Here is a 21,930-nt window from a genome sequence, read left to right on the forward strand (position 1 = left end):
GATCAGCCTATCATCAATTGTTACACTGTAAATGTACAAAACAATGTTTCAACAGTGCTGACGAATGTATATATTTTCAATGACGTGTTGCAATGTATCCGACATGAGTTTATCGCTTTTTATGATAACAAAATCATTGTTTAACGTGTAAGTCGGCCAATGGAAACTAGCCACGCTTTGAACATGTACAATCGGACATGTAATACTACGATTGGAAGATTGAAGCGGCGAAAGCTTCCGCCATTGGTTATTGTTGTGCGTGGGGAGCAGGTATAGGTCCACTTCCTCAATCCACCGCCTCTAAAAGGTGGATCAGATAAAGGAGTCTATAACCTCGGACGCACACCGTTTCAAACCTATGCCGGGTTGTAAGAATAAAGTACAATATAGTGAAATACGGGACTAGGACTATAGTGATATTTATTTTCTATTAAAATGAACCGAATGTGGACAATAGGCCTCTTTTGTGCTCTTCTAGCTTTCAGTAAGTATGAGTTATAAATTGCATAATGTAATTTCAACTTTTTTGCTGTTGACATTTCATGACGTTTTCTTATGATTGCAGTATAATCAGCAGTAAATGTGCTAAAATGCCATCTTTTGATTGCAGTGCATTGTTTTGTTGACCGATGAGTGTGTCAAATGGGGTAACATTGTAGAAGACGGCACTGATTTGCAGCTTCTGGTACTTTTCCCTCATCTGAATCCTGAGGAGCCAGACTGTAACATTGATATGTCTAATGCTTCTCTTTTTTTCATTCATCATATCTGGATGTTGTGGTTTTGCTTTATGAGCACTTTATTCAGATTTTTAGTTTACATTTTTGTCCATCTTGACACTAATGTCATACCTAACACCTCTGCTTCCACAACCACACCGACCAAACAGTAGCAGGATTCTAAACACCCTAATCCCACACAGTTATACTGCAATTGTACCAGTTATCAACAATTAACTACCAGTGGTGGAAAAAGTACAAAATTGTCAACTTGAGTTTAAGTAAATATAAAAAAAATGACTCAGGAAAAAGTGAACGTCACCCAGTAAAATCCTACTTGAGGAAAAGTTTTAAAGTATTTGGGTTTTAAATAAACTTAAGTGTCAATTTCAAATTCCTTATATTAAGCAAACCAAACGGCACCATTTTCGTGTTTTTATTTTTAAATTTACTGCTTTCCAGGGGAACAATCCAACCCCTAATTTACAAACGAAGCATGTGTTTAGTGAGTCCGCCAGATCAGAGGCAGTAGGGATGATCAGGGATGTTTTTCAAGTGTGTGAATTAGACCATTTTCCCCTCATGCTAAAATGTAACTAGTACTTTTGGGTGAAGAGGGAAAATGTATGGAGTAAAAAGTACATTTTCTTTAGGAAAGCAGTGAAGTAAAAGTATGAAGTTACCCCAAAAACTACTTAAGTAGTATTTTTACTTTAGTACTTTACATCACTGCCAACTACCCATACAATAGTCTGTTTGCTTTGGACAGTGCAATCAGTTTGCTATGTGGGTATAGAGATGGAAACAGCAAAGGTATCAAATCTTAATCAGCCGTGAAGGTGAACTTTTTCTGGGGGCTTATCAGTTTTATTACAGTACCAGTCTGTTCTGAGACAGAGAAGGGTCATGACCTCTATGGAAAGAGTCAATGAGATGTAGTAGTGTGACTGTTATGCTTCCAGATAGAGGGGAAGACTAGCTACCAGATGAACTTAGACCCTCCATAGTGAATTTATGGGCCCAGTGGTTGCTCTGTCACATGACATGGGTCAATTTAAGTTAATATTAAGGAGTTGTATTTTTACTGGGTACAAGTTTTTGTTTAAACCCTCAGCTCTATGTTTAATTGTATCTACAGGTTCTGTCAGAGCGGAGGATGAGGTTGACATTGATGGGACAGTGGAGGAGGACTTGGGCAAAAGTAGAGACGGCTCCCGGACAGATGACGAGGTTGTCCAGAGGTAAGTGCGTTTAAATATTTCAGTAAAGAAGAGTGTTCTGTCATAAAGTAAGTCTTGAGACTAACTAGTGACAAGAGAATCCCATTATAGACTTCTACTTCCTCCCTCTTTTCCAAAACACAACCCTTTATACTGACATGAACCATGGAAACCACTTTTACCCCCTCTCCTTTCGGCCTGTTTTTTTTAGTCAAAGATAAAAACCCCTATTAAGATTTGTTGATATACCATTTCATTTTTGTCCTGACACCCGTTCGTTCCTATTAAGCCTGTAGAAGTACGCCCGATCATTCTATAGTTCATTAGAGAGAAACACACAACATTTATTAGGGTTTTTCCCTATTACCAGTCACACAGATGAGGCCTCTATAAATATCCCCTTTGGGGAAATCTTGAGTCGATCTACCTTGTTTGTGCTGATCTGACTACTCTTCTGTTTTTCAAGGGAAGAGGAGGCTATCCAGCTTGATGGCCTGAACGCAGCGCAGATAAAGGAAATTCGGGAAAAATCAGAAAAGCATGTCTTCAAGGCCGAGGTGAACAGAATGATGAAGCTCATCATCAACTCCCTGTACAAGAACAAAGAGGTTAGTGTCTGCTCTAGTGCTCTGTGTAGACAATGGAGCTTTGAACTTTTATACTTACAGAAATAATAGGACAATACGTTTTTGTTTTTTTACACTCATTAAGCAATATTTAGTCATTTGTTTAATTAGATATTAGTTCACAATGAGTCCTGGCTATTTATCATTATATAAACCTGATAGAGGTTCAGTGAGGTAACTTAAAATAATTGAATAAGGGTCGAGACAGTTAGGAATGTAATGTGGGGATGGGGCTTCGCCCTGCCTGCGTCTCGGGGTGGGTGGGGGCGAGCACACACGCTGACTAGAGCACCCACTGATGGGAGCGGCCTTTTGTGTATTGTTGTTTTAATAAAAATAAATAATCTTATTCTTTTTGTCTGTGTCCAGATCTTCCTGAGGGAACTGATCTCCAACGCTTCCGATGCTCTGGATAAGATCCGGTTGCTGTCCCTGACCAATGACGAGGCACTTACTGGTAACGAGGAGCTGACAGTGAAAATCAAGGTAGGTTAAGTTACCTTAAAAAAAAGCGTGTTAGCTTTCTGCGTGACCCACCCTTTCATGTCCTCTGACTGTAGGCTAATTAGCAACCCTTCACTGGGCTATCTAGAGTGAAACCTGAGACCGAGAGAGTTGTTAGGATAACATCTCTAAATTTACATCTCAGTTTTTGCATGGCAAAAAGGGACATCAAGACTTTCAACACCTGCTGCAGGACATTGTGCGCTTTCTCTTTGAGTACATGCAAATGAATAATAAACACTGTACACACTTGGTTTGCTTTTCTTTTATTCTAAATGTGCATAGATAGTTTGAGACTTTAATAGTAATAAAACAAAAGTCTGTCAAGTACAATGGAAAGTAATCCAAAACCCAATCTAACATTTCACTGTTTGTTTCTCACCTCCAGTCTGACAAGGAGAAGAACATGCTTCACATTACCGACACCGGCATCGGCATGACCAAAGAAGACCTGGTCAGGAACCTCGGCACCATCGCCAAATCCGGCACCAGCGAGTTCCTCAACAAGATGACAGAGATGCAGACCGAGGGCCAGTCAACGTCTGAGCTGATTGGTCAGTTTGGCGTGGGCTTCTACTCTGCGTTCTTGGTGGCTGACAAGGTGATTGTAACCACGAAGCACAACAACGGCACGCAGCACATATGGGAGTCTGACTCCAACGAGTTCTCCGTCATCGAGGACCCCCGCGGGGACACCCTCGGCAGGGGCACCACCATCACGTGAGTCAGCAAGGCAACTGTCAGCAAGTAGCAAGAGGTAATGTAGCATTAGTGTCGGTGGATGATTTGTATGGCAATTTTAGGCTGGATATGGACAGCTCTGTTAGTCGATGATGAAGTAGAATATGGTTAGTTGTTTAGCAACGTAAACCCTTGTAACAATAATACATCTTATGATGTAGTTATTGCCTCATTTGTTCAGACCTTTTTGATATTACTGGCTGTGGAAAATTCAGTCAAGACTGTCTAAATTAAGCAGAGACCCAAATGTCAAACCAAAGCTGAACTAATAAGTGCTCCAACTTGGATTTCACTGTAATGAAAATTTGTTTCATTACTGTGCCTTTTTTTAAGGCCAAGAAGCCCGTAGTCTTGCTCAGGCGGTGCAGCCAGAGGAATCTAGTTATGTTTGAAAGGTTCACAACTGTAATGACTAATATTAACCTCTGACTGGCTCTTCACTGCAGTGCATTATTTTTCTCCCCTAGTTTGGTGATGAAGGAGGAGGCAACAGACTACTTGGAGCTGGAGACCATCAAGAACCTTGTGAAGAAATACTCCCAGTTCATCAACTTCCACATCTACGTATGGAGTAGTAAGACTGAGACTGTAGAGGAGCCTATTGATGAGACAGACGCAGATAAGGATGAAGACCACGATGAGGTTGAGGTGGAGGAAGAGGACAAGCCAAAGACGAAGAAGGTAAAACATTGTTTCAAAGATTAACTACTGTCTGTAGCAGCAACGGATCCCAGCGAAAGCAAATCTCAATGGAAGTGCATCTTTCAGTTTTAAAGACTGTCCTTTCTTCTTTAATTTTCCCCCGCCTCAGGTGGAAAAGACTGTGTGGGACTGGGAGCTGATGAATGACATCAAGCCCATCTGGCAGAGGCCTGCCAAGGAGGTGGAGGAGGACGAGTACAAGGCCTTCTACAAGACTTTCTCCAGGGTGGGTGTCTGTCTACAGTTTATTCACACTCGCTCTCCTAGCCAACACTAATCCATTTAGTGGTTACACGGTCTATATTTCCACTTAGATTTAGCAGACACCGGTTCTCAATGGGTGATCTTAGGTCAGATATGACTAATCTGACTGGACATGAACTGCAGTTGTCTTGTCAGGCAAAGTTTAGTTGTGCAACTGGTTTAATGACAGATGGAGGTTGTCTATGTAAATAACCTCTCACTCTATTCTGTTCTTGCAGGACACAGATGAGCCCATCTCCCACATCCACTTCACAGCAGAGGGGGAGGTCACCTTCAAGTCCATCCTCTTTGTGCCGGCCACAGCTCCCCGGGGACTCTTCGACGAGTACGGTTCTAAGAAGAACGACTTCATTAAGGTACCACAGCAATGATTGGTTACAAAGCAACTATGGATTGGCATACAAGCAGTTCTCAGTGCAGTATTGATGTGTCGTAAGTTTTCTGTCAGTAACAATCTTCCATCTCTCTCAGCTCTTTGTGCGTAGAGTTTACATCACTGATGACTTCCATGACATGATGCCTAAGTACTTGAACTTTGTGAAAGGAATGGTAAGTATTATTCCTTCGGGTTAAGTCTGGATACCAGTATATTTAGCCATCATTCCACTCCTGTCATGCTAAACATTGGCATATGACTGGGGGTACAAGGAGTAAAATGTTAGCCTGGGTACCAGTCTGATAGCTATTTAAGTGCACCCACTGAGGATTGATTGAATGTTAAAGCTGCAATTTGTACAAATTCACATAGAAAGGTGAGTTATAGATCTATAATTCTCATTGAAAGCAAGTGTAAGAAGCAGTAGATCTGGATTGTGTGCTATTTCTATGCTTCCCATTTAAGCTTTGTTTTTATGTCTTTCGGTTTTGTAGACCAGCTTCAAACAACTGGAATTACAATATTTTTGGTTATGGAAAATATATTTCTCAGAAGTTTACATGGTACTTTAATTCTCTACACAATATTTAGAATTTTAGCAACCAGGAAAAGGCAAAGCGATTTTTGCATCGTTAAATTTCTTCTGTTCCATCAGGTTGACTCCGATGACCTTCCTCTGAACGTCTCCAGAGAAACTCTCCAGCAACACAAACTTCTCAAGGTGAGGCTTGCTTTCAATTCACTCTATCAAACAAGGAAACCCACCTGGGTCAACACTCTTCACTCAACCACTCTGCTGACAGCATACTTAAACATACCTCTTCGGCCAGGTAATTCGCAAGAAGCTGGTACGCAAGACCCTGGATATGATAAAGAAGATTGCAGAGGAGCAGTACAACGAGAAGTTCTGGAAGGCGTTTGGCACCAACATCAAGCTGGGTGTGATCGAGGACCACTCCAACCGGACCCGTCTGGCCAAGCTGCTGCGTTTCCAGTCCTCCTACAGCGACACGGTGCTGGCCAGCCTGGAACAGTACGTAGAGAGGATGAAGGAGAAGCAGGACAAGATCTACTTCATGGCCGGGACCAGCAGACAAGAGGTGAGGGCCTGGATGAGAGCACTGCTTTGTGATAGAAAATTGTGACCATTGAGTATGTTTGTAAATGTAGAGCATAATAGCAGAGTTTTTATTTGACCTTTTATTTAACTAGGCAAGTCAGTTAAGAACAAGTTCTTATTTACAATGACGGCCTACCTCGTCAGCTTGGATTCGATCCAGCAATCTTTCTGTTACTGGCCCAATGCTCTAACCACTAGGCTATCTGCCGCCCCAAAAGTTATAAACCTCGTAATGAAGAGTCAGGATCTGTAAAATATTATAATAGCCTCCTTCCTACATCGAATGTTTGCTGTATTGTGCCCTGAGCTTAATTTCTCATTTCCCCTCCATCTTTTCCGTCAGGCCGAGTCGTCTCCCTTCGTGGAGAAGCTGTTGAAAAGGGGTTATGAGGTCATCTACCTGACAGAGCCCGTGGATGAGTACTGTATCCAGGCCCTACCGGAGTTTGACGGCAAGCGCTTCCAGAACGTGGCCAAGGAGGGCGTCAAGTTTGACGAGAGTGACAAGACCAAGGAGAAGAGGGAGGGCCTGGAGAAGGAGTATGAACCTCTCACCACCTGGATGAAGGACAGCGCCCTGAAGGACAAGGTTAGTGGTCTCCTCAATGGGAATGTGCATTGTTATTAGAAAGACAATAGTCAGATGGCATCTCCTCTGTTTGAAAATGTTTGCTCGTGTCAAAAAAGCTTTGAAAAGCTGAATCTGTGATCTGTCTGTAGATCGAGAAGGCTGTGCTGTCCCAGAGGCTGACCAACTCTCCCTGTGCCCTGGTAGCCAGCCAGTACGGCTGGTCCGGTAACATGGAAAGGATCATGAAGGCACAGGCCTACCAGACCGGAAAAGACATATCCACAAAGTGAGCCATGTGAAACTATTTTGACCTAATGTACAGTATATGTTCTGTGGGATAAGACATCACTCCCAAGAACTCGTAGTGGCTCAAGTCCTAGAGGGTGTTGACATAGTTTCTGCTTATTACCATGGTTTGACCCCTTTTCTGTTGTCCAGTTATTATGCGAGCCAGAAGAAAACACTCGAGATCAACCCCAAACACCCTCTGATTAAAGAAATGTTGAAGAGAATAAATGTGAGTACCATTTAGAATTCAACACAAATTACTTTACCTTCCATTTCAAATTTACGCAAATGGATCATAGGTTCCGAACCGTATCAAATTCCCCTCCTGACCTTAGGATAATGCAGAGGACCAGACTGCCTCGGACCTGGCTGTAGTGCTGTTTGAGACGGCCACACTACGGTCAGGCTACCAGCTGGCTGACACCAAGGCCTATGGAGACAGGATAGAACGCATGCTCCGACTCAGCATGAACGTGGACCTCAATGAAGAGGTACGCTCAATATAATTTTTGCACGTGGGTGATATTAGTTATCTGAGTACTTACTGCTACTTTACCAATATAACACTTTGCATTGTCAGTGTTTATTATAATGCAGTACATTATGGCTGGATTCTGTATTTAAGAATTTACTAGTTAGCAGAGCAGATTTTGGGATGAGGCGACTGGGCACAAATGAGATGCTAAGGTATATCTGCGTCTTTTTCCGGTATATCTTTGCTTATCTTAACTTCCTTACCTGTCACAGCCAGAGGAGGAGCCAGAGGAGGAGCCAGAGGAGGAGCCAGAGGAGGAGCCAGAGGAGGAGGTTAAAGCAGATGAGGAAGATGAAGATTCGGTAAGATGGGAGTCGAGCACAGAACTGGGGAAAATGGTGTTAGTAAGACAATGGATAGTGATCCTTTTTGCTTCATGTACGGATGTGTTTTTCACTTTGCTCTTTCCAGGGAGGCACAGGAAGAGATGAGCTGTAAGACTGCCTGAGCGAGGGGGTGGGAGTGAACTGGGGGGCAGAGCTTTGACTGGAACTAGGTCCATCTTCTCTGCTGAAAAGGAGCGGGTGGGTGTTTGGATTTTAGAATCTTCTGTTGATTGTTTTTGTTTATTTTCTACATTCCTACATGATTGTAAATTTGTTAATATTTAACTGAGCCGGTTATGGAGTGCTGTCTTCCTGTCACGAGAACCATTAAATGTTGCCGGAAAGGTAATCTCTCAACTGTGGTGTCTTCTTTAAACGTGTCATTTCTGTTCTTTATTAGCCAGTCGTCAGCCAATTCAGACTTTCCACAGTCAAATCTCCAGCTTTTTATTCAGGAAAAAGCTTTAGAGATCACATTGTTGCGTTTAAATACAATTTGCCCACTCGTCTCACAACAGCCACATACATTTTTGATACTGTTTCTGTACATGTCTGGCTTGGAGTTCTTGATGTTTTGATAGGAACCTTCAAAGAGACACCATCTCAAAAGCTGTGAAAACAGCAATAGGACTTATTATCAGAAAGAGGCCTCCACAATATTTACTGTTCACAGCCTCCATTCAGTCTGAAATGCCAGACATCCCCCTACACAACCATCTGTTAAACACCCCTCAGATTTTGCCCTCGGGCCGTACCAACAAGAATTTCCCGGTGGGATCTGGGATGAACCACTTCTCCCACAGGTCCAGGTGGACACAGGGGTAGTCCCAGGGCTTGAAGCGCCCGTTCCAGTGCAGCAGGTGTGCCCCCTGGAGGAAGGTCTCAGGGTAGCGGGCGTCTGGGCTCCAGCCTGTCGGAAAGGAAAACGGAATACACAGTAAATCAGCCTCCAGAAGTGGCTCTATCCTACATGACACCTAGGCCTGTGTACCAGAGCCATACAGCTCAATACATGGTTCTGCTGTGCTATATACGAGGTGTGGTGATGTCATCAAGATGAGGTGATCTCACCCAGGTGTCGGACGTGCCACAGAGGATCGATGATTGTGTATTTGTCATGGAACACGATCAGCATAGGAGGAGTCGCCACGCCCCCTGCCATGGCACTGCTGTATATGTTTTTCCTAGTGGAAGAGAGGAGAGAATTACAAAGTAGAACATTTTTATTTAATTTCTCTAATCATGATATTCAAATGAAATAGTAAGCTTTCATAGGCATATCTATTTATTATAATAGACAGCAGGGTTAATTTCTTCTGGGTTTAGGGGTTATGTGGAAAGATCTGATCACGGGTCAAACATTCTTCTCCGCTCACTTTAAGTTCTCCTGCATCCAGTTCTCCAGCTGTTTGGTTATCTTCTGTTTCTTCCACTCTGCAATGTCGGCCACAAACACCCCAGGGTTGAAGGAGCAGTCGCTGGGGTTGATCCCCAGGTCCCTCACTTCCTGTTTCCTGTAGTCCAGGAAGCCCATGTACGTTGTCTGGGAGACCGGGTCAATGGGGAAGGATTTGGATTCAGAATCGGAGACAAACTGAAAGTTTACTCAGCATTGAGATCTATGAGACCGCTTGTCAAGTTATTTCAGAAGAGCATTAGAGAGTATCTTCTAGGCTAGGTGTAGGGTAAAATATATTGTCCTTTACCAGGATTGATTGTAACAGAGGTGCCTCTGCTCTTATTTTGGCAAACCATACCCTCTCATGGCAAAAAAATGCCACTGACCTGCATGCCCACGCTGCGCACCATCTCGTGGGTGGAGGGCAGGTCACAGTCTGTGGCGAAGGCAGCAGCATGGCCTTTCTCCAGCTTGGTATGGTACAGGTCCTTGATGTCACCTGTCATTAGCGAATGTAAATACTGAAAATACAGGCACCCATTTTTATCTCAACTCCAGCTCAAAACTGGACTGAATGGCAAAGGACACATTTCTGTACCTTGCACAATGACATCGTCGTCTAAGTAGATCACCCTCTGGTGGCTGATATCAAGGAGCGGCAAGTAAAAGCGTACAAAGTTCAGCTGCAAAACAATCAAAACCGGGACTTTAGGGACAGTGATTGTGGTTAGGTTCTAATTAGTTCCTACGTGGGTGATTGTGTGTACTCACTGGATGCAGCAGGTCTGGTCGGGAGGAGTCTGGTTTCACCTTCCCTTTCAGAACCATGGGGTTGAACTCTAGGATCTTATACTTGATTCCCTTCAGCGTGGTCTTCTCTATGTACTGTCTATGAAGACAGTAGGAAGGAATATAATGACCGTTCAACTCACTCAGTTATTTCTCAGTTATCCTTTTCTAAGCCTTTTATTGAAACAATTCAGTTAATCAATTAACATCCTGGGTTGGAACTAGGAACTGAAATTGCTACATATCAAGCAGTGACACAGTGGAAGGGGAGGGATTAGTGTGAAACACCTTGTCAGCTTGATGGCATCACGAAGAGTTACAATATAGAAGAACACGCTGGCATCTGTGTTGCTATAGATGCTGTTGATGGTTGCCATGGCACCGCCCATTCGTTCCTCCGCAGCACAGATGACCACTGGGATGTCATCCCCTCCCTCCGCTGCCTTCTCTACAGGAACTTTGGGAGCACGCTCTGGGTCCTTCCTGGTTTCTGTGAGGAAAGTTCAACCAGTTTGAGCTTGGTCAAGTTTGACCTAGATAGTTTGTGTATGCATTGATATGTAAGCTATTTTACCTCTTTCCCTACTATATTTATTTATTTATTTTATTTATTTTGCTCCTTTGCACCCCATTATTTGTATTTCTACTTTGCACATTCTTCCATTGCAAATCTACCATTCCAGTGATTTACTTGCTATATTGTATTTACTTTGCCACCATGGCCTTTTTTTGCCTTTACCTCCCTTATCTCACCTCATTTGCTCACATCGTATATAGACTTGATTATACTGTATTATTGACTGTATGTTTGTTTTACTCCATGTGTAACTCTGTGTCGTTGTATGTGTCGAACTGCTTTGCTTTATCTTGGCCAGGTCGCAATTGTAAACTTGCCTACCTGGTTAAATAAAGGTGAAATAAAAATAAATAAATGTGTGCCTTTAAAAAAAATGTATGTAGTTCTGTTCTTGTCTAATGATGTTCTGTATTGTGTTTCATGTTTTTGGACCCAAGGAAGACTAGCTGCTGCTTTTGTAACAGCTAATGGGGATTCTAATAAAATAATAAAATACCAAAATAAAATACCAAAATTATCTATTTTTTTAAATCTATTCAACTATTTAAATTTCAAAGTAATTTGCTCCCTACAAGCTATACCGTAAGCGGCAAAGGAAATGCTTATTTTTCAATCAACAGGCCTTCATAGCCTCGTGCCAACTGTTATTCTTGGCAGGTTCTAGTCCTGCCAAGTCCTAGTTTCCTTCTCTTGCCGTGGCATACACCTGGCTCTCAGGTCAGCGTGTCTTTAGAGTGGGACCTGTTAAAGAAGCTGGGGGGAATTACCTGTGCGTTTGAGTTTGGGCCGAGACGGGACTCTGAACAGCTTACTGTGCAGGAGTAGACACACTATGAGAACCAGCATCATGAGCAGGATATGGTTTACTGTGACACAGCAGAGAGAGAAAGGGACCATTCAATAAAGTCAGATGCAAGGGAACTGAAGCAGAAGTCCTTTCAAACTGGATCAGTTCAACTTAAGCACAGTTTCCACTAGAATGCTGTCACCTCGTATCCAATCATGGCAGATTGCATACTACTGAGATACTCAAACATGGCTCTCATCTGTACCCTATCAAAACCTTTTTTACGACTTATCCTCTAGGTGGTACGACAAATTCTAACTAATAACATAGGTACACTTGTCCTTCTCTTCCTATCCACACACCTCAACCATGTGTCAGCTGTAGTCAACCTGAGTGGCATAAATATTGTGCTGACACATTCACCCCTGGATGACCTAAACTGTCTGCCTCAACAATAACTAAATAGTAATTAAAATATTGCTTCACTTCTGGAAAATGTAAAGAACCAGGCTGCCAGCTGAACTCTGTGCCAAATATCAACTGTTTGTGTTGTTTGAGTAAAGGCATCTGTTAACTTTATAAGTAAAGTATAGACTGTAGAAAATAAGGGTGTAGAACAAGGCACAACTGTTGTGCACACTAATTAAACATCCTTTAATGGTTGCATCATGTATTGAATGTGAACAACAGAGGACTGAGATGATGAAATGGGAATCTTTTACAGGCTCACTTTCCTGGTTACCTCATCAGTGTTGAGGAACAGTTTGGGATTGGCAACACACACACACACACACACACACACACACACACACACACACACACACACACACACACACACACACACACACACACACACACACACACACACACACACACACACAGAGAGAGAGAGAGAGAGAGTCTCAAACATAATTTATGGAGGTGTTGGAAGCGTTCCATCTCAGCTGAGGCAAAGTATTCTCCAGAGGAATCTGGGGGGGTTGTGCTTTACCATGGCTACACGGATCCCTGCTTACAGCCACCACGATTAGAAGTGTGGAGCAAAACCCATTATTTACGTGCAACAATGTTTTATTACTCATTTAATATATATTAAAAAAGTAATGATGTAAAAACTTGTATTACAACGTCCTGTGGTCACTCACTTTTCCTCAAAAGAGCCATTGTTCATGTTTCTTCCAACCACATCTGAAAAGACAGAGAGAAGCAGAAAGCAGTGAGATTCAAAGGCAGACAGACACGAAGACAAATAGACTAAGAGTAAGCGAGGGGGAGGGACTGCCGTATTCCTTGGCATTGGTGCACATTTGAGGATCCAGAAGGGTCTCTTCACAGACATAAATCCTTCCCAGAGGTGCTCCCGAACAAGATCTGGCAGTCTCAGATAGACACAGTCCTCAATACAGCTGTTAAAAACAGGAAAACCCCTCTGACAAACATACCTCCAAATCAAGATTAATAGTTTAATATTGGGCTTCACATGAGTCTGAGTTGTTTACCATTACCCCTCAGGGTACCTCGCCTATCCACAGGAGGCACTTAGGAAGAATCATAAGAACATAGGCCTAATGATTGGTTACAGATGAGGCAAAAAACGGAGTACTTCGGGCAGAGTGAAATGTGATTGGGGGTACCGTTTAGAAAAATAAATGTTGAGATCAACTGATTTCATAATATAAAATGTCCTATTTCACACATGTAAAAGTGTGTTTTATACACGTGTGAATTGGGGAAGTGTTTTTTTGGCATATCCCAACTCCCCCTGAGCCACCCTTGAAGAGTGAGGTCACAGCCAGGTCACCATTGTTCAGCGCCCCTGGAGCAATTAGGGTTAAGTGCCTTGCTCAACAGCACTTGGACCAATTTTTCATCTTGTCGGCTGAGGGATTTGAACTAGCAACCTTTCATTTACTGGCTCAGGCTCAATGCTCTAATGCAATGCTCGCTAGCCTAGCTACCTGCACCCTAGCCTGTTTCCACAGAAACAGATCCTGCAACGTGATCATGTTTATGTCATGATGATCACATACGCTACACGGCATGATAGTCCACACACTGCAACTGCAGAACAGTACAGACATGATAGTTGTATGTCGTGACTTTTGTAACTGGTCACTCTCTATATCACTTTATCAGTATGGTAAATGTATACCATACTGTAGCCCAATGTGTTGGCTAATATAGTTATATCTAATGTAGTCTACAGTTCATACTGTACTGTTTCTCTCTGTGACATACATGGCTCAGCACGCATGTGGATCTGGTTTTGAAAAGACTCTTGGTGCTTCCTTCCTAGTGGCATTTTTCAGTAAGCTCTTGTCTGTCTCTCCCTAGAGGCTATCTTTCTATCCCTCTATTTCTTTTGCTTAAATTCTAACTCTCTCGACACTGATGTCTCTCCATCTCCCTCACCCTCTGTCTCTTTTAGATGTAATGTGTAAGTAAACAGTAGAGAGTTGAGATGTAAACTACTCTATAAACAATCAATTCAAGTGACATCACAAGCTGTGTTCTGTTTGGCGCTGGATAATCAACCAAAAACTAGTTCAGCTAGTTTCGTACTGTATTCTTCTGCCCATTTTCAGAGAAAATAATGCCACTCCATTGATGTCAGATGGCAATACTAGTATCTGTATTAGTTCAGACTTTCACATATGGTGCAGACAGATTTTCTGGGCAAGTTCTCCTCTGTAGAAAGCATCACTATCCAAGACTGAGCCAGTATAAATGACTTGGTAATGTTTTTTAGTGTTTGTAAAATACCCATTAGGTTAAGTGTTTTGCGTCCTTGTCCAATTTCCTCTCTTATACAACATTAACATAAAAATGGTGACAGAGTTTGGATTGTGTTCATTTTTTTTAGGGGTTCCAGACTCTTTTCAGTGTTATACACACACATTTTAATGCTCTTTGAGACAACTTTCTCTAAATTAATCCAAACTAATCTAAAAAAGAATGAAATGTACACAGATGGATAGTCAGATATGGCTTAATCAGGAGTTTACAAGATTACTTTGTTCTTAGTAGCCTACTGTATGTGAGATTTAAAACATATAGAAGAACTAGGGAATCCTCATTAGACAAAAGTTCTTCACAAAAGTGAACCGTCATTCAAGGTGTCAAAGAAGTCCGTGCCAACTGTTATTTTTGCACTCAGCCTCTGCTACCGCCACATAAAGAAAACCATACAACCATAGTCTGGCTTCATAACCACACAGGCTACCTGAACTATGGTAATGGAACACCAAGTAGGCTCCTAAGTAGTCTAGTTGCTGCCATGTTGCACACCTTTTACATGGAAAGCATATGATGTTTATTTTCATTATGGGCAACTACATTTGGGATATACAACCTAGGAAATACAGTAGCCTTACATTGGTTTATGTAACAATTGCACAAATTAAATAAATACAAATTTCAGATGAACCTATAGCAATCTACTCAATGCATCACACATAGATTATGATAATGATTTTTAAAACATTTATGAATATTATGTTCTTAAAAAGGTGTGTGTCTCCTATTCTAGCTTTAGAGCAATGCAAGCTATGCACAACAACGCACACTATCAGAGCAAAACTCTTCATTCAACAATGTGTCATAAAATAAATTAACTTACCAGGAAAAAGTGCCACAATTATTCTCACCGGTTAAGTATCCACCGGTCTCTGCACATGGTCTTGAATAACGGCTACAAAGAGAAGCTCCTTCACCCACTCAATTTTACAACAAAAAAAATATATTCAGGAAGTTCTTTCCAGATGTGCCTCATCTTGTTCACCCATGGAAAGCTCCGCGGGGTCCACATGCCTTCTTGTAGATAATTACAGAGATTGCATTACACTCCACAATAACAACTGTGTTTCCTAAATTATTTCTCATAGGATGCATGTTTAAAAAATATATATTTTACCTTTACATGTTTTAGCCTATTGTAAAAATAAAAGTAGATCTATAAGCCTACAACTGAATAACTTTACTATATAGGCCTATATAATTTGAAGAAGAAGTTATTATTTACAAAGTCTAAATCAATAAAATGTATTAAACCCAACCTATGCATTATCATTCAATATAAGTTATTTTGAGAGACTTGACTATCAAAAACTACAAGCCCCGGTGCCCAATTCTGCTACAGCCTACTGGACGATCAGAGTATTACCTAATTTCTTGCTGAATATGCTACAAGCTGTTTTAGCCCATAGCCTATGGTAGAACAGTGTTGTGCATTTCTTTTACGTATTAATGTCAGGTATTAAGTTCAGATTTTCTATCTTTTGCGTGTTTAACGTAAAAGGTAGCGTAGAACTCAATTGAAATATGTAGGCTTTTGGTCGACCAACAATTTAACCAACTTGTCACCATGCAATCCCTAGCTTCTGATCAGATACAGCATCAAGATATTTTAGCAGTTTAAACGGTGTCAAATAGTGAACTTTATATGTTCAATGGATAATGAGAAGACATTTTACATATTTAATCAAGCTTACCCAGAATGGCGAATTGTGCACGCTTAAAAAAATAACTTGGTGGCAACATTGTTGCACAATTTGTCAACAAAAAACACTTCGGGAAATCGGGTGATACATTGTTGCATAATGCTGCCCGTCATGGCCACTTGGACATGCAATTTTAGTAAAAGAGATTGGGATGGACATAGAGCTGTACAATACCGACTACCGACAACAAAAGAGCTCACTGAAATAGCCAAAGTAGACTGCTTAAAAAAGGCTGATATATATATATTTTTTTTAATCAAATAGCAAAGAAGATTGTCGAGTCTATTAAGATAACGTATATTGAAAAACACGTTTTTTCCAAAGGGATTCAACCCCCTTCGATAGCTCAGTTGGTAGAGCGGAGGACTGTAGAGGCTAAATGCTGAAATCCTTAGGTCGCTGGTTCAAATCCGGCTCGAAGGAAATCTTTTTCGTCGGCCCATGTCATATGCATAAACGCTGTATCGCAAACTCTCCTTAACAATGCAGTACTGTATCAATTAAGAATCAACTGCCATGTCCAAAAATAACAAAAAGTAGGAGACAAAAGTTATTAAAACTCGTTGTGAGATGTACACAGTATAATAAACAAAGTGAGAAGTAACTTGGTTTAGCAGCTTAAGTATATAGTAATAATAAATAGTAACAGTTAAGTATTAAAGTAACAATAAATAGTAACAGCAGTGGTGACCTTGTTTGTGTGTGTGTGTTTGTCATAAATAACAAATAAGTTGTTCTAAGATTCAATTAAAGATCTGGTTTCAATTTATCATATTTATGAATTGAATGACCAGAGTCATATTCATTCGAGAGCAAATGGAAGCAAACGGCCGAAACGGGGAAGGACCACCAGAATTTGTCAAATAAGAGAGGCTTTTTTGTTGTTACAAACCGTAATGCTACCTTGTTTACTAACGAATTACCGGCCTGCTTTTTCTTAAACCTTTGTGTCCCTTCGATAGCTCAGTTGGTAGAGCGGAGGACTGTAGAGGCTAACTGCTGAGATCCTTAGGTCGCTGGTTCAAATCCGGCTCGAAGGAATTGTTTTAATAGTTCCATGTAATATCACCGTGCCTGCATTGTATACCATTATCAACACACGACTATGAACATAACTAATCATTAAATACTGCACAAAATTGGCGTGGGAGGATGAGTCAAAAAATAAATAAATCTATATATATATATATATATATTGATTGTATTGCACAATAAAAACAATTATGTGCAACTGATCCACCATTGTGACGCACCTCTACTTTCAGGACCCCTCTGATGATGGCCTGCACCCGGAGGAACCTGGGTATGATCCAGAAACTACTGTCCCATGAGGCTGACCCCATGCTGAAGAACAAGGAAGGCTGGAACTCCTTCCACATCGACTGCAGGAGGGGAGACCGAGCGGTCATACAGCACCTCCTACTGGCCAACCCGGAAGTCTGGAGGACAGAGAGCAAGACGCTGAGGACTCCTCTGCACACTGCAGGTAATCTCTGTGCTAACAAATCAGGCATGTAATCTCTGTGCAAACAAATCAGACATGTCACACACAGGTCTAAACATATTCCCAGGTATTTTGAACAATATGCATAAAATATCACTTTTTTTCTGGTTCATTACCCCTTCTCTGTCTATTCTCTGTTCCTACAGCAATGCACGGCTGTGAAGAAGTGGTCAGCATCTTGGTACAGAGGTGTGTTTGTCTATGTTTGTGTGTGTGTGAGAGGAGGTATGAATTAGGATATGTCTCAGAGGATTTGCATACTTGTGAGAAGTCATGTTCGAGTGTCAGTGTTGAGGCTCTGTGTGTTAATGTGATCATGTGTAAGTGTGTGTGGGTGTAGTGCTAACTGACCCTCACTTCTCTGTTTGCAGGTGTGGTTATGTTCCGGATGGCAGGGACAGCTGTGGGGTCACTCCCTTTATGGACGCAGTGAGGAACGGACACATATCTGTGGCCAAACTACTGCTGGAGAAGCACCAGGTATACTGGAGTCACTGGGGGAAAATAACATTTCCATCTATCAAAACATATCTGAGATAAATCAACTAGTCTGTATCTCACTTAATTCCACCATAGTCCCCTTGGGAAAATGAATCCACCTCAACCACTCCAGTACCCCTGGACATTGGATAAGATACTGACCGGTATATACTTGCATTCTCGTGTGTCACACAGGCCTCTCCGACTGCAGCAGACATCCTGGGGGCCCAGTCGGTGCACCATGTTGCTGTCACAGCCTAGGAGGAGGCGCTAGAGTTCCTAGTGAGGGACCTCGGAGTGGACGTGAACCAGACAGCCACTGCCATGCAGCTCACTTCCCTGCACTACGCTGCCAAGGTTAGCTCAATTCTGTAAACATCTGTTATCAGGCCTATGCTGTACATAAAGGCAAATTGTGTGCATAATATTATATCATGCCTTATATTTTATATTTTCAGGAGGGCCACACAGGCACAATCAAAGCACTCCTCACATTAGGAGCAGACCTTCACGTCAGGGACAAAAAGGGAGGAAGTGGTTCCCAAACTGTGGGCGAGGGGTCGGCACATTTAAACTGAAAGTTGTAATAGTAGAATGAACAAGATGTAATTTCGAAATTGGGTAGTACAATATCAGTTCCTCTTGTCATGTTAGTCTTCACATACCTTAGAAAGCTATTTATAACTTGTCAGAAATGTTCAGATCAACTAGCCCATGTCAGGTCACATTTATTTATTTAGGTTTTTTAGCCCATAGATATTTTTGTAATTTTTATTCACTGAAATATCACATGAATACACATTAGACATGGGAAAATGTATAGAATTGCAAGAAAATTAGCTTTAAGACTGCTAAATTTTCTTTGCGCCGCTTGACAACATGTGTAGAATTGCACGAAATAAGCTTTAAACCTGCCAAATTCTCTATACCAACAAGAGGGGTTTGAACAGTTTGTATCATAAACAGTGCTTGTTTCCACAGAAATAGACATGGCGTGTGCACACAGGGAGGCGCGGGATGTTTCCCAATGCTGGAAGAGTGAAAAAGTTAGGGAACCCTAGCTGTAGCTAAATGCTATATAATCATACATTATGATAATTGCACTTTGCTTGTAGCAATACAACAACTGCTTGGAGGCCAAATCTGAATTTGTGCAACAAGAAAAACAGGAATTGTAATTTGACATAATACAGAGAACAGGATGCGTTCTAATTACATAACTTCTGTCTAGCGTATGCAAGTAGTCCTGGCACTAGATCCAATTCTCAAACCACAAACCAATGAAAACACTCTGTAGTCACAGGTACAGTTGATCTTGAATGCAGGTCATTGAATCCTGTCCTCGGGCACCCTGTGTTAGGGGTAATCACAGGTCCAGAAAGTTGGCCCCGTTCCAAAATGCATCTGGGGCTTTCCCACCCGATCCGATCAGAGAGTAGAAAGAGAGAGAGAGAAAGAAACCTCAGACTGGGCGCTGCCAGCTCCATCAATACAAGAGTGATATTGGCGAAATGATCCACAGTTAGGCCCTACCTGTCCTTAAAAAGTGCCTATAACAAATTACAAAAAAACTATTTGTTGTGTTTCGATGGGTGGCATATTCAAAACTTAATAGCCTATTTTTTTATATTGGTTTTTACCGTCCTCAAATATTAACTGTCCACCTCACCATTTAGCTGTTGGAGATTTGAGCGCTGAATATGTCAGGGCATTGCATGCATACAGGCCTAGATGTCCACTGTATGATATTATAAAACATCTATATAAGGGAAGAAAAGCTTGGGCCTAGCCCAAGAGAGAAAGATAGAGGTATGCTGGTGCCATGTTCCCAACACTGACATGCATTTCTTTATACTCGTCAGATGGAACATAATTTGGCAAAAAAACAACACTTGTGTCATATTTAAAGAACTGGTTTAAACCTTTACAAACGTTTTGAACAGACTAGGCCTATATTGTAGCAACTACGCATCAAATGACAGCAATAGGCTAAAGCTATTTATTTTACAACAGGCCTACTTTTAACCTATATTAAACTAAATACGGAGTACAAAGTTAAAAAAAGACAGTTACCTTAATTTAGCCAACAAAAATGTCTCAACATAATGAAACAAAACCCTTTTTGCATATTTAAAGAACTGGTTTAGATTATTTTACAGGCCTACAAAAATAATGATATACAATAATATTAATAATTCTAAAACACATGATAATTAATACGAAATAAAAAAATACAAGTTCAAAAATTGCATCAAACCTGAATGGAGAATTGCACTCAGTCCATTTAGCCAAGCAAACTTTCTTCTCATCTTTGTCCACTACAGTATTAAAACTTGTCCCTGAGGACATTCCTGTTGTCGCCTTCTTTTCACTATACTATTTCTCCTCTAACTTTCATTTTACTTTAATGAAAAAGGCCTCCATCTTAGCAATCAACAGTAGCCTAGTCCAAGGCTCCTTTCACTCCTTTCACGCATGTGAGGGGAGCAGCCGTAATCAGTTTCAGCTGGACCTAAGCTACAAGCTCGTGCAGTTTTCATCACCTCACACATTAAATTAACAGAGGACGGATCCAGTCAGTAAATCAATTTAAATTGCACATATCTGAGACCTGTGGAAATTATATCAGATCCGACCCAGATCTGAGACAAAAATGTGGGTCCTGACAGACCCAAAATTCCGAGATCCAACCAAGGACCCAAATTTTTGTCTCAGATCTTGGTCGGATCTCGGAATTTTGGGTCTGTTGGACCCGTGAAGACCTCTACCCTGTGTGTGCACTGTGCAGATCTCGCCAGCAAGTATCTGACATTGATTTATGAATCTACTACCTGTATCTCTCTGTGCGTCCCCAGCTCTTCATATGGCGTGTACAGGACAGCATGCAGAAGTGGTCAGGACACTCCTACAGCTGGGGCTAGTAGACATGGTGGATGCCTCGGGCACTACTGCTCAACAGCTTGCCAAAAAAACAGACATGCTCAGAGTGTTTGAATGTGATTTGACATCAACTACTGTCTGAATGGAGAATCAATAAATGATGGACATTAATGGTATTCTGGATGGCAGAATAATAACTTCATATCATTTCATTATGTGTGGGTTTTGTTGATGGGGATGAAACCAATACAGTGCCTTCAGAAAGTATTCACACTCTTTTACTTTTTCCACATTTTGTCGTGTTAAAACGTGAGATTAAAATTATTGATCATTGCTAGACAGCCATTTTCAAGTCTTGCCATAGATTTCCATGCTGATTTCTGTCAAAACTGTAACAAGGCCACTCAGGAACATTACATGTTGTCTTGGTAAGCAACTCCAGTGTATATTTGGCCTTGTGTTTTAGGTTATTGTCCAGCTGAAAGGTGAATTTGTCTCCTAGTGTCTGTTGGAAAGCAGACTGAACCAGGTTTTTTCCTGTGCTTGGCTCTATTCCGTTTATTTTAACATGATGCAACCACCACCATGCTTGAAAATATGAAGAGTGGTAGTAAGTGATATGTTGTGTTGGATTTTCCCCAAACATAACACTTTGTTATTCAGGACAAAAAGTGAATTACTTTTGTTGTGGAAATTCTTTACAGGGACACTCAAAGTCAAGTTAAATTTGCATGATTTAGCTTATTCATCATTCATAATTAATTTATCATTAACGTTTGCTTCATTCATATGACCGACCAATAATGGGTCATGTATGTGACAGACCAGTACCTCATGAGCATCTTTTCTCAAAGCTGAGACCTTGAAACTGAGATATCCTTGTCTCAAAACAAGGTTCAGGGCGTGCTGCCAAATTGCAGATACTGATAGTGAAGATTCGTTCAATCAGTCACTTGCATGAACACAGAAATTGGTTATTAGAAAAGCACAAACATAAAATGTTCCATCACAAACTTTTACTTT

The 21,930-nt window shown here is 41.3% G+C and overlaps 2 protein-coding genes, 2 non-coding genes and 1 pseudogene across 7 annotated transcripts; 4 read left to right on the top strand and 1 right to left on the bottom strand.

Moving 5' to 3' along the window:
* Positions 1-292: 292 nt before the first annotated feature.
* On the top strand, positions 293-8,349 carry LOC135515877 (endoplasmin-like). Of its 2 annotated transcripts, none has more exons than XM_064939690.1 (17): positions 293-484; positions 1,858-1,960; positions 2,406-2,547; positions 2,935-3,051; positions 3,458-3,789; positions 4,278-4,491; positions 4,622-4,738; positions 4,995-5,132; positions 5,248-5,325; positions 5,808-5,873; positions 5,983-6,252; positions 6,616-6,861; positions 6,993-7,129; positions 7,282-7,360; positions 7,467-7,622; positions 7,879-7,968; positions 8,078-8,349. In XM_064939690.1, exons 1-17 carry the CDS (start codon positions 436-438, stop codon positions 8,102-8,104), a joined length of 2,361 nt encoding a protein of 786 aa, XP_064795762.1. In that variant the 5' UTR covers positions 293-435; the 3' UTR covers positions 8,105-8,349. The 2 variants fall into 2 exon arrangements, with proteins under 2 accessions (XP_064795762.1, XP_064795763.1); XM_064939691.1 differs by having other exon boundaries at positions 7,891-7,968.
* Positions 8,350-8,414: 65 nt separating this feature from the next.
* LOC135515878 (glycosyltransferase 8 domain-containing protein 2-like) lies at positions 8,415-16,140 on the bottom strand. Of its 3 annotated transcripts, XM_064939695.1 has the most exons (12): positions 16,035-16,127; positions 15,458-15,473; positions 15,164-15,354; positions 12,690-12,732; positions 11,525-11,623; positions 10,469-10,670; positions 10,163-10,280; positions 9,990-10,074; positions 9,778-9,890; positions 9,369-9,535; positions 9,064-9,176; positions 8,415-8,902 (listed from the first exon to the last, which is right to left on the bottom strand). In XM_064939695.1, the coding sequence occupies exons 4-12, from the start codon at positions 12,706-12,708 to the stop codon at positions 8,724-8,726; spliced, it is 1,095 nt and encodes a 364-aa protein (XP_064795767.1). In that variant the 5' UTR covers positions 12,709-12,732; positions 15,164-15,354; positions 15,458-15,473; positions 16,035-16,127; the 3' UTR covers positions 8,415-8,723. The 3 variants fall into 3 exon arrangements, with proteins under 3 accessions (XP_064795767.1, XP_064795764.1, XP_064795765.1); XM_064939692.1 differs by lacking the exon at positions 15,458-15,473 and having other exon boundaries at positions 16,035-16,140; XM_064939693.1 differs by lacking the exon at positions 15,458-15,473 and having other exon boundaries at positions 15,164-15,357; positions 16,035-16,133.
* On the top strand, positions 16,106-21,049 carry LOC135515422 (ankyrin repeat domain-containing protein 16-like; annotated as a pseudogene).
* Positions 16,379-16,466, top strand: trnay-gua (transfer RNA tyrosine (anticodon GUA)). Its single transcript is given in 2 exon segments — positions 16,379-16,415; positions 16,431-16,466. It is a non-coding gene; the product is annotated as a tRNA-Tyr (tRNA).
* trnay-gua (transfer RNA tyrosine (anticodon GUA)) lies at positions 16,996-17,083 on the top strand. Its single transcript is given in 2 exon segments — positions 16,996-17,032; positions 17,048-17,083. It is a non-coding gene; the product is annotated as a tRNA-Tyr (tRNA).
* Positions 21,050-21,930: the final 881 nt, after the last annotated feature.

Source organism: Oncorhynchus masou, chromosome 27, assembly GCF_036934945.1.
Source record: "Oncorhynchus masou masou isolate Uvic2021 chromosome 27, UVic_Omas_1.1, whole genome shotgun sequence".
Lineage (NCBI taxonomy): Eukaryota > Metazoa > Chordata > Actinopteri > Salmoniformes > Salmonidae > Oncorhynchus > Oncorhynchus masou.

What these genes read in the sequence shown, in the direction of transcription:
- LOC135515877 (XM_064939690.1), top strand. Translation starts at nt 436, where the DNA reads ATGAACCGAATGTGGACAATAGGCCTCTTTTGTGCTCTTCTAGCTTTC. An exon ending in AGAAGAACGACTTCATTAAG is followed by an intron (nt 5,133 to 5,247) that starts GTACCACAGCAA and finishes CATCTCTCTCAG; the next exon opens with CTCTTTGTGCGTAGAGTTTA. An exon ending in ACGTGGACCTCAATGAAGAG is followed by an intron (nt 7,623 to 7,878) that starts GTACGCTCAATA and finishes TACCTGTCACAG; the next exon opens with CCAGAGGAGGAGCCAGAGGA.
- LOC135515878 (XM_064939692.1), bottom strand. An exon ending in GATGCCATCAAGCTGACAAG is followed by an intron (nt 10,281 to 10,468) that starts GTGTTTCACACT and finishes CTGTCTTCATAG; the next exon opens with ACAGTACATAGAGAAGACCA. An exon ending in GACCAGACCTGCTGCATCCA is followed by an intron (nt 10,075 to 10,162) that starts GTGAGTACACAC and finishes ATTGTTTTGCAG; the next exon opens with CTGAACTTTGTACGCTTTTA.